The 11,171-nt window shown below is 46.8% G+C and overlaps 1 protein-coding gene across 2 annotated transcripts in view; it reads left to right on the forward strand.

Moving 5' to 3' along the window:
* The first annotated feature begins 746 nt into the window (after nucleotides 1-746).
* The window catches only part of MGRN1 (mahogunin ring finger 1), an 18,441-nt gene continuing 8,016 nt past the window's right edge, over nucleotides 747-11,171 (forward strand). For both annotated transcript variants that reach the window (XM_018568016.1, XM_018568017.1), the window contains exons 1-9: nucleotides 747-759; nucleotides 2,231-2,349; nucleotides 4,198-4,286; nucleotides 4,379-4,525; nucleotides 5,610-5,727; nucleotides 6,542-6,608; nucleotides 6,726-6,769; nucleotides 8,662-8,709; nucleotides 10,633-10,701. In XM_018568016.1, the coding sequence (XP_018423518.1) occupies nucleotides 2,257-2,349; nucleotides 4,198-4,286; nucleotides 4,379-4,525; nucleotides 5,610-5,727; nucleotides 6,542-6,608; nucleotides 6,726-6,769; nucleotides 8,662-8,709; nucleotides 10,633-10,701 (675 nt within the window). In that variant the 5' untranslated portion in view covers nucleotides 747-759; nucleotides 2,231-2,256. The remainder of the gene's footprint in view (nucleotides 760-2,230; nucleotides 2,350-4,197; nucleotides 4,287-4,378; nucleotides 4,526-5,609; nucleotides 5,728-6,541; nucleotides 6,609-6,725; nucleotides 6,770-8,661; nucleotides 8,710-10,632; nucleotides 10,702-11,171) is intronic.

Consider the following 11,171-nt stretch of genomic DNA (forward strand, 5'->3'; position numbering starts at 1 on the left):
TTGTTATTATGCTCAGCAGATTTGGAGTTTTGTTTTGCATCCCATCAACTTGCTCAGCAAGGGTTAAGCAGAACCAACCCGAACACGGATCATTCCATTCCTCAGCTTCGCCGCCTTCCTCCTCCCCCCCTCCGTCTCTGCAGTCGGTTGGTACAGTCCCTCCATTGTTTTCCTTGCCTAGCTGGGAGCCGCGCGCGGGGCATGCCGGGATTGTAGTCTTCGCGTTGTTTCCCAGTACTGCGGAAGGGGGAGGTGAGGACTACAGCTCCCGGCAGGCAGTGCGGCGGAGTGTTGGATTCCGGGAGGAGAGGGAAAGAAGGAGGCCACAGGGAGACAACAAGGCTCTGTAGGTGGGTTCCCGTCGTACTGTAGGTTGTCTGTGCTCACACTGCTCAGTGTGTATCTCTGTGTGTGTGGTGGGGTGATTATATCTGCATGTTTGTGTCAGTGTACAGCCTGTGTGGGGGGTGGGATGGTATACAATGTAACAAGCTATTTCCTCATCCTCATACACTGTAGCAGGGTGCCAGTCTACAGTCTGTTTATTTTTATATCTGGAGATGGATGAATCGTTCAGTACTATGGCAGGGCCCGCTTCTAAGGTCCCAGATTCCAGGGACGGGCCCTTGCTTTTGATGATTTGTCCCTAGAAATGTACCTGGAATTAAAATTGACCCATTGTACTCCATATAACAATTCCTAAACATCTCCGAATGTTCTCAGGCTTCCGATGTGGAAATTCCAATCCACCCAAATCTGGTGAGGACTCTGCGCTCATCTCTCTCTTACATTGTTTATAATTAGCACAACTGTGTCTGTATGGGATCTTCCCAAAATTCTCTACACACAACAACTGTATATATTTTCAGGCGCTGGGGGGAGGGGGGTTGAATTAGCTGGCAGGAGAGAGTAGAGCGGAATGTCACTGTACACACTATAGACTATTGTTCATTCACACGGAGATCGCATAGCTGGAGGGGAGGTGGGTATAGCTGACTTTAGTTGTGCTTCAAGCTAACATACATGATTGAGTTCTAGTATGGCAGATTTAAATAGCATAATAGGAATTACACAATGCAATTCAGCTTTTCCCACTGCTGTAGAAGTAGGTCAAATTTTCCAGTTATATATATATATATATTGCAATATAAATGGGTAAGCCGTATTAGTCCAGTAGACAAGACATCAAAAAGACAAAAACGCAGTATTGCAGTGTGCAATGAAACCTTTCTTATTGGACTAACAAAATATATACAAGACAAGCTTTCCAGAGTGAACCTCTCTTCTTCAGGTCAGAAGCAACACAGATGATTATAGAAATAACCTGAAATTGTCAGGCCAAAACCGAAAATTACTTTTTTTTTTTTTGCCAACCTTTTAAAAATGATTTTTAAATGATATTTTTTTTAACTTTTTTTTTTTTTTTTACTTTTAGGGGCTTCAGGGAAATATCGGGGGTCTAAACAGACCCCTGATATTTCCCTTTTAAAAAAGAGATTGAGGACACAAAGTCCTCAGTCTCTTATTCTGCAGCCCTTGTCATGAAGGAACAGGAAGCCTCTATACTGAGTGCTTCTGTCCATTCATAAACTGAGGAGATAGTATCAGTTACTATGTCCACAATCCCATGAATGAACAGGGAGTGACATAGAGCACTTCCTGTTCATTCATAACTGGGGACACAGTAATCTTACTATGTCCTCAGTTATTTACAAGCACTTGGCGATCAGGACTGAGTGTTTATGCTCTGCTCTCCATCCTGACTGCTCCGCCTGTTGGCTGTGGCACTGGGGATCGGAGGGGACACAGACATGATTCAGCTACCGGCACCTAGCAGGGAGGAGAGAAGCTGTCAGGAGGCTGACGGAGGAGGCGCAAGAGGAGAGCTCAGCCTCCTGCAGCAGGTCACAGTTCTCCCCGCACCACCCCGCTCCCATCTCCTGACAGCTTCACTCCTCCCTGCTGGTGCCAGCACTTGGATCATGTCTGTTTCCCCTCCAATCCCCACTGCCTCTGGCAACACAGGCAGGGAGAAGCAGCGGGGATTGGAGGGGACACAGACTGGCGCCCAGCAGGGAGGAGAGAAGCTAGGGATGCACTGTATATCTGGGTGTTTTGGTACTATCAGCATTTTGCTTCCCCGATCCAGAGCCCGGCACTTTGTGTAGATTGTGAATGGTATTGTATGCGTTCTGTCTAAGACATTTTGTGTTTTTTGTCCTTTTTTCAGGAAATTACTTTGCCAGTCACTTCTTCATGGGGGGAGAGAAGTTTGAGACCCCGCACCCTGAGGGGTACCTGTTCGGGGAGAACAGTGACCTCAACTTCTTAGGGAACCGGCCTGTCCAGGTACGTCAATGAGAAGGTGTTACTCTCATCCTATGGGAGGAGACCCGCTATTACAATGTTATGAGAATGGAGGTCTGGAGAAGAGACACATGAGGTGGCATGGACTTCTTCCAGTGTCATCTTAATGCTTTTCTTATCACTCTCAAGACCTCCTGCTCTCTAATTACCTCCTCCCATGCTCGCCTCCAGGACTTCTCCAGGGTGTCTCCCATCCTTCGGAACTCCTTACCCCAACCTGTCCTATTTCCTACGCTGCCCACCTTTAGGCGATCCCTATAAACCCGTCTCTTAAGGGAAGCCTATCTCAACATAACTGCCCTTTTTACTTCTCCCAATAACTAATTCTAAACAATTATTTCCTTTGTATCACTTGCCCCTCCTACTAGATTGTAAGCTCTCATGAGCAGGGCCCTCCTAACCCTATTGTACTGAAATTGTATTGTAACTGTACTGCCTCCTCCATTTTGTTAGGCGTTGCGCAAATTGTTGGCGCTATGTAAATCCTGTATAATAATAATCACACCGTAACACGGTTGTTGCTCCCAGCCGTCTGGGAACACCTTGCGATACCCGGGAATAGCTTTACCTGGAGCCAGTCCAGGACCCTCTCCAGTCACACTCAATAGATGATGGTTCATTACATTGTATAAAGCAGACCCGGGCTTGCATGTTATCATAGTGTGTATACATCAGAATATTTTTCTAGTTTTGCATAGTGGGGAGGGGCTAGGACACCTGTTACTGGGGATTTTCAATGAATATATGTTTTTATTTACCCAACAGAAGGGACACAGACCGCAGTAAAACCTTTCGGAGTTTATACCCAAACCTAGAAAAGAAGTGGCGTTAGATACAGATACACAGTCTTGTGCTCATTGAAAATGGAAGAGTAATGGAAGAGCATTTCTTGTGGAGGAAATGATGCTTCAGGCTCCCCTCAGTGTTGTCATGACCACAACCCTAGATGTTTAGTCATAAGCTTTGCTGACGGGGCAAATAAGTCAAAGAACACCGCTCCTTCCCTTTAACACAAGTCACATGATCAAATGTTGATGCTCTTGGCCATGTGAATAGCACTGGAGGGAGCTCAGAGCAGCGTTTTGTCCCAGAATGGTATTTCAGCTCTTCTGTTCTTTATCTATCTACGACTGTTAAAGGAGAACTATGAGGGGAGTGAATATCACTCAGCCTCATAGTTCGATCCGACGTGTGACAATGAAACTGTCCCAGGTCCGCTCAATAGATCAGGAGGTGAGCGAACACATACCGTCGATTGCTCACTTCTCTATCTTCTCCCTGCAGAGAGCTGTGACTGTCACTTACGGTTCCATGCAGGGATTCCCCCCCTCCCCTGTCCGATCCTCCAGCGCCGACTGGCGGAACGGACGGGGGAGGGTGCGGTTACAGCTTGCTCTGTCTCTAGATAGGCAGAGCCAGCTGTCACTCACGCAGCTGGGTGGATCTCGATAGTAATGTTGGGATCCGTCCCGGCTGCGGCGGTCTCAGTATACCGCGAGCTGTAGCCCGCTATATACTGGGCTTTGGGTCACGGGAGGACGCTAGTTTATGTCTTCCCGTGACCCTTAGGAGAACTATGGGGAAAAACACTGACCCCATAGTTCTCCTTTTAATGTAGCTTTGTGTTAACATGAGATTAGGTCACTTTAAAGAGTTTCCTCAGATTAAAACCAGCAACCTAATAATTGTCCTCCTCCTGGTTTGTCTTGCGTTTGGGTTCTGGTGGTGAGAACGATGCTGGTGTTTCAGATCTGCAGTGCACAATCCTCATCCTCCAATGCCATGACTTGTTTCATGAATTCAGTAATTAATGTCATCTTATCTTTGCAGTTTCCATACCTGACCCCGGCCCCTCATGAACCCGTCAAGACTCTGCGCAGTCTGGTGAACATCCGCAAGGATTCTTTACGACTCATCCGGTAAAGACCAGAACAGATTTCCTGTCCCCATGCTCTGTACTGTCTTCCCGGCTAGTCCTAGCTTTGTCATCTGGATCCTTGTGTGCTTTCAGGTACAAAGAAGGCGCTGACAGCCCCCTGGAGGATGGCGGGAAGCCACGAGTCTTGTACGGTTTGGAGTTCACCCTTGATGCCGACGCACGGGTTGCGATTACGGTTTACTGTCAGGCCAGCGAGGAGTTTGCTGGAGGGATGGCCGTGTAAGTCGTTATGTAGATAAAACAACAAAACGGTTTCCTTGTTTCACATCTCAGCCTGCCGGATATTCTGACCAGTTTTATTGAGTAACTATAAGGTTAATCAAATTGTGTCCTGAGCTCTAGAAAGTCAGGTTCACCCAAAAACTGTGTGTGTGTGTTTTTCAGTATCGAGCACTGATTTTTTTTTTTTTGCCAGTACCGGTGCCGTATCAGGAACTCGGTGGGCGGATCATGACCCGCTTCCCAGCTTCCTGATTGCCTGGGAAGCCGGTTTTCTATTGAAAGAACACCAGCTTCACTTGGCAAGGCTGCCTGGCTTCCTGACCAATCAGAAAGCCGGGCGGCGGGTCATGAGGTGCCGTCCGGCTTCCTGATTGCTCTGGAAGCCGGGCGGCACGTCATGACCCACCTACCGGCTTCCTGATTATCTAGGAAGCTGGCTTCACTTGTTGCTAGGCAGCCGGGCTTACTGACCAATCAGGGAGGCAGGTCATTACCTCCCGCCCGACTTCCTGATTGGTTAGGAAACCAGGCTGCCTAGCAACAAGTGGAGCCGGCTTCCTAGAGAGGGAACCCGAGAGGCGGGTCATTACCTACCGCCCGGATTTCTGATTGAAAAGGAAGCCAGCTCCATGCTCCCTCGGCACTGCCGGTCAGAGGGAGATCTCCCACTGATACCGGAAGTTCTGCTATCGGCGTTAAGTATCGGAGCATTTGTACCAAATACTCTGTATCGGTGCATCCCTAATATATAATCTGTCCCTGTCCACATAATGCCTGGAATTCATAAAGAGTGCCGTAGATGCTCCTATGGATTCCGGTGAGATCAATGTCGCAACTGGGGACAGAATCGTGTACCTGTCCTAAACGGGTTCCTGTATCTGTCGCCAGTACTGGCACTAAGGCTGGAGTGTCCATGAGCTCACGTATACTCTTACGGGAAGATTGTTGTTGAAATGAATGGTCTGGTGACAGGGTCTCTTTAAATGCTCTGGAATTGCCGTTCTATCACCCTATAATATGAAATAAGAATGACAATGTTTCTGGTTGCGGGGTTCTCATGAAGTCTCGGGCTCCCCTCCAGGTACACTCCCCGCACTACAGCCCTGCAGTCCCAGACGGTTTATTATAAGCGAGGACTGACCCAGCACTTCTCTCTGCCGGCATTTAAAATCGACTTGAATGATTGGAAAGATGAAGAAGTAAGTACTACTGAAGATCTGTTTTTGTTTCCTGCTAAAGGGAATGTGGTGTGTTTTGTATATGTTTTCCCTTCTCATGACCTATTATTATTCTTCAGGATTTATATGTCGCCAGCAGTTTGCGCAGTGCTTTACAATGTAGATAAATTATAAATGTTAAAATTGTCTATCAATCGATCTGCCTATCCCACTGTTACACACACACACACAGCAACATAAACCTGACAGACGTCCTAACCCTTCCCAAAGTTATCCTAAACTAAAACAAGAGTTGTACCTGGAATTCGGCTTTTACCAGTTGTGGTTCACATGTCCATTAAACTTCATCGAAGTACACAGGACGTATGTAATATGCCCTGTCCTTCTTCCCCTGCCCCGCCTTGCTAGCAATTCCCAGCTGTCAAAATGACAGCCAGGAGTTGCTGTGTAAATACAGCCTCCATTTCAGACGCTGCTGTCAACCAACGATCACCCGACACAATGTTTATAAACCTCATGGCACTTTATTATAGTATGCAAAATCTTGAGGGACCGCAGTCTAAAACATAAATGGGGAAACAAAACGTGTTGCCCCTCCCAAATCCATAGCAGCCCCTTATCCCAGACCCATGGATTTTCAGCGAAGACCCCATGGCAGAGGGCAAGAGGCGCAGCAGGCGTGGATGGAGGAGAACCTTTTTGAATGGCTCTCACCCTTCCTGGATTTGCATCATTCATTTCCATGGTGCTGAGGCCACCCCTGAGGAAGCCAGAAGGCACCCTGGTTGAGAAAGGCTGCATAATATCCCGGAAGTCATGTTTGTCATGTTCTCAGCTGAACTTTGATCTGGATAAAGGGGTTATTCCGCTTGTCATCCAGGCTGTGGTTTCGGAAGGAGGAGGTATGTAAACAATGCCGGTCATTTATACTTGTGATCTCTGCATGCACCGAGTTTTCATAGTATTAAAGCAAGCCTTTGTAAGCACCAAGAATTTCTCACGCTGTGCGTTTCTTGCAGAGGGGTCCGGACACGCTCACGTGCTTTTGGCTGCTTTTGAAAAGGTAGGAGACTTTCATCTACCCATCATTCTTACTGCACCCTTGTGGGAAGTCCAGGCAAATGGCTGAATACACAGATTAAATACATAGATGGGAACTGTTTTACTTGCCATAGTTACATAGTATTTGAGGTTGAATAAAGACATACGTCCATCAAGTCCAACCTATTTGTGTATGTGTATGGTCCTATTGGTGTGTAGTGTGTATAGGTCCCTGTGTGTTCTCAATCTTAAGAGTACTTGTACCCCTGTATGTTACGGTCCCTGAGGAAATTGTCCAATCGCCTCTTGAATGATTCCACACTCTGAGCCGAAATCACAGCATGTGGCAGCGAGTTCCAGACCATGACTGATCTAACTGAGAAGCAACCCCTTCGCCCCTTGCGCTGACATTTTTTCTCCACCAATTTTAAGTGGTGGCCTCTCGTCTTTGTCATGGAGTTCATTGTAAAAAGTTTGCTGCTAATGTTGCTATCCCCGGTAAACATTTTATACATGAAAATCATGTCCCCCCCTAATCTCCTTACTTCCAAGGAGAACATGTTTAATTTTAGTAGCCTGTTCTCATAGCTCAGGTCCTCCATCCCCTTTATGAGTTTGGTCGCCCTCCTCTGGACTCTTTCCAGTTCAAGGACATCCCCTCTATTCACTGGTGCCCAAAACTGGACCGCATACTCCAGATGAGGCCGAACCAGTGATCTATAAAGTGGCAGAATTACGGACTTGTCCCTGCAAAACATTCCCCTCTTAATACAGGAAAGGACTATTTTTGTGTCCAGCCATAGTTGAGATTTTTTTGGACTAACTCCATCCACAAAAGTCAATGGGAAAATTTGACATTTGTTGAACGGTGGTCCCTATGGGGCCACAAACTGGTTATATTCGAAAACACTGGTTGAGAAAATAGAAATTTGACCAGTGACAACCCTCCCCCTGTTTGATCAGTGTATGACCAGCTTCAGAGTGCCTGGTTCACAGACCTACACACTTGGCTGATGTGGGCACACAGGTCTTTGCACACATTGCTATACTAGACAGTAGGGATATACCGATACTAGTATTGGTGCCGATGCTGAGTGTTTTGCACTCGTACTCGCCCAAATGCTCATGATGCCTAGCCCGATACCTGAGCTTCCGGTATCAGTAATGACTCGCTGCCCGGTTTCCTGATTGGCCGGGAAGCCAGCTCCATGCTTGCTCGTCACCTGGTGACGAGGGAGCATGGAGACGGCTTTCCTGCTAATCGGGAAGCCGGGTGGCGAGTCTTTACATGCTGCCTGGCTTCCTTAATGGGACTTCCGGTATCAGTATTCGGTATTGGCGAGTACCGGAAAAAAATATCAGTACTCGTAACCGAAAAACCTGGTATCGGGGCAGTATAACCATGCATTTTATGCTGAGAAGGGACTAAAGGGGTAGTCAAACATTGGCCATCCAGCTGGGGTGACACTGCAAAGCCCATTATGCATTTTAAGACTGACAGGCACGCAATGACTCCCAAACATAGATGCATGATGTCATTTGTAGTGTCATCACAGCTAGAGGGCCTAAGTTTGGCTACCCCTGGACCAAAGGAATTAAAATTTTATTCAATTTGCATAGTACTTAAAATAAAAGGGCTCACATGTCTCATTTTGGGATATTTGATGGAATGAGACCTGTGAGTACCTTCTGTTCTACACGCTGGCTCAGTGTGTGTTGTTTTGGCCCATTTCACTTTTCTTCTTTTCATATATCGTTGCTATAAATCGTATTTATATTCATGTGAAGATGCATTTTTATTGAGCAATAAAAAGGAAAGTAACTTTTAATTTCTCTGTCCTTTTTGTTTGCCATTTTGATCTGTTACCCTTCTTCATCTTCCTGCAATGACGCTCCACGTTCTTGTCTCTGCAGCATGTGGATGGCAGCTACTCTGTGAAGCCTCTGAAGCAGAAGCAGATTGTGAGTAGATCCTCCTTTTTGTTTCTTGGGTCTTGTTCTGTCAGACTGTCACCATAATCCAGACCTAAGCACATAGTCTGTGGAACTACAGCTCCCAGCATGCCTTGCATCCTACAAGTTAGTCTGACCATAGGATTGCATATGTCTCACAGAGAGTGATGAACCTCGAGTCTGTTGTCATCGCTGAAGCATCAGGAGGCAACTTGACTGATGTGGAGATGAATCGAGAACTGATTACAGTTTGTATCTGCTCCCACAAGGATTTTTAATCATGTAGAATCTGAGTTTATTACAAATAACATTTCGCTAACCTACCTATTCAGTCGGACGGGGGAAAAAAAATCTTCAGTGAAGACCGTGTGTCAAAACTATCCGTAGATCCAGAGATAGTGGAAGATGACACTGTATCCAGATCACGTCTTGGCCTGTCCGGTCCTGCCCCCTGACTTTACCCATTGGTCACCCTACTCGTTGTCTTATTTAAAGGGAACCTTTTGCTTTCCCCAGCAGCGTATAACTTGCTTCTTTGCTCTCCCTCTGCCAGCCCCTAGAAGCAAAAGATATGCCATGAGTCACAGGAGTTATAAAGTTATAACTTATACAGGACTATGGACTTCCCCCCATGTGACAGCGCTAATTGGGCCAGTGCTGTCACATGGCATGAGTTGCATGATCCTTCATATCTGGAGGTTCCAGATATTATCTTCAGCTTCAAGCACTGAATGGATTTTTGGGGATGCAAAGGTGTGTGTGTTAAAACAAACTACAGGTATGCCTTGAAGGAGAACTGAGGTGAGTGCTTCTCACTCACCTCATAGTTCTAGCCGACATGTGACAATGAGACTGTCACAGGTCGGCTCAGTAGATCGGGAGGTGAGCGAACACATACCGCCGTTCGCTCACCTCTCGATCCTGTCACGGCTCTCTGCCGTGACAGGGGAGGGGCTGGATTCCCCCGTCCCCGCTCCGATCCGCCAGCGCTGACTGGTGGAACGGACGGGGGAGGGGGCGGGTACAGCTGGCTCTGCCTCTAGATAGGCAGAGCCAGCTGTCAGTCACGCAGCTGGCTGGATCTCAACATTGATGTCGGGATCCGCTCCGGCTGCGGCGTCTCAGTATACCGCGAGCTGTAGCTCGCGGTATACTGAGCTTAGGGTATCGGGAGGACGCTAGTTTGTGTCCTCCCGTTACCCTAAGGAGAACTATGGGGAAAACACTGACCCCATAGTTCTCCTTTAAGAACCAGATGGAAGGTTGGAATAAGTGGGGTCCAGCTAGACGTAGCAAAGTCAAGATTTGCATATGTCTCCACCTGTACCCGTCTCTGGATCTACCAATTGTTTTGACACTTTGAGAACACACTTACCTCCCCGGGTGTTGTTGAGAGCTCGAGCGTTTTAAAAACTTGGACTCCCCAAATGAGAACTCATAGACGTCAGCAGATCTTGCTACTTCTGTCGTGGAACCAGACATATGCAGTGACCAGCAAAACGAATGGCAAACGCACTCCTCAATTCATAACCAGCTTTAAAGCAAGTTGTTTTTTTTGCTGTTGTATGTAGTGACCGAGCGCACTTTGGCGAAAGCAGATTTCCAAAGCGCTCATACTTCTGAATGCAGCCAGGGATGTAAGTATAGTTTACACTTGACTCTCAGATATTTACACAAAGCTTAATGTCGCCAAACTCAACTTGCCAATGAAAGTGTTTCCACACCGCTGAACACTGTTCTGTTCTTGCGAATGTCCCTGCTGAAGTTTCTTCATCTGGGATGTCAATCTTCTAGTCTCCTGCAGCGATCAGTGCTTCCTCCCACAGACCCCAATGTCAGTGTTGGCCTGCAGTCTTCCTCTTTTTATCTAACTTTATTGTGAGCTGTCCTAACGATGAATCGCTCATTTACAGTCTGCATTGTTCCATACAGGTGGATCGAGTCAGTTATCTGTTACAGGAAATCTATGGCATTGAGAACAAGAACAACCAAGACACCAAGGTGAATGTACACGATGCACAGTCTCATTTATTGTGCTGTTTATTCCCTGTTTCAATTATTTTATTTTTTTTAAACCAAGTCACAAGTAGTCCACTGTACATAAAGTACAACTCAAGACAGCAGGGGCTTCATTCAAAAAACGTCCGCCTGGGATATAGCTGGGTGGATGCCGTGTGCACTGCACTAGCGCCCCTAGATGGCGCTGACAAGTATTCTAAATGAAGCCCCTTGTGTCTTTTTAATCATATCCCATATAACCCCATTAGAGTTATACATATAACTATTATCAGGAAATTGATTGATTATTACCTCCGTTATATTGCATAATTGCATTTTCACATCCCCCTTCTATGCCTCCGTCACAGGATCCCAGTACTGATGCCTGGAGAAGTTTCGTAGCATTAGCACGTCATTTCTGACCAGTGCAATCTCCCGCAGGGAACTACATTTCCCATGATTCCAGTGGAGTG

The sequence above is a fragment of the Nanorana parkeri genome, unplaced genomic scaffold (assembly GCF_000935625.1).
Source record: "Nanorana parkeri isolate BGI_ZX_2015 unplaced genomic scaffold, ASM93562v1 scaffold1127, whole genome shotgun sequence".
In the NCBI taxonomy this organism is placed as follows: Eukaryota; Metazoa; Chordata; class Amphibia; order Anura; family Dicroglossidae; genus Nanorana; species Nanorana parkeri.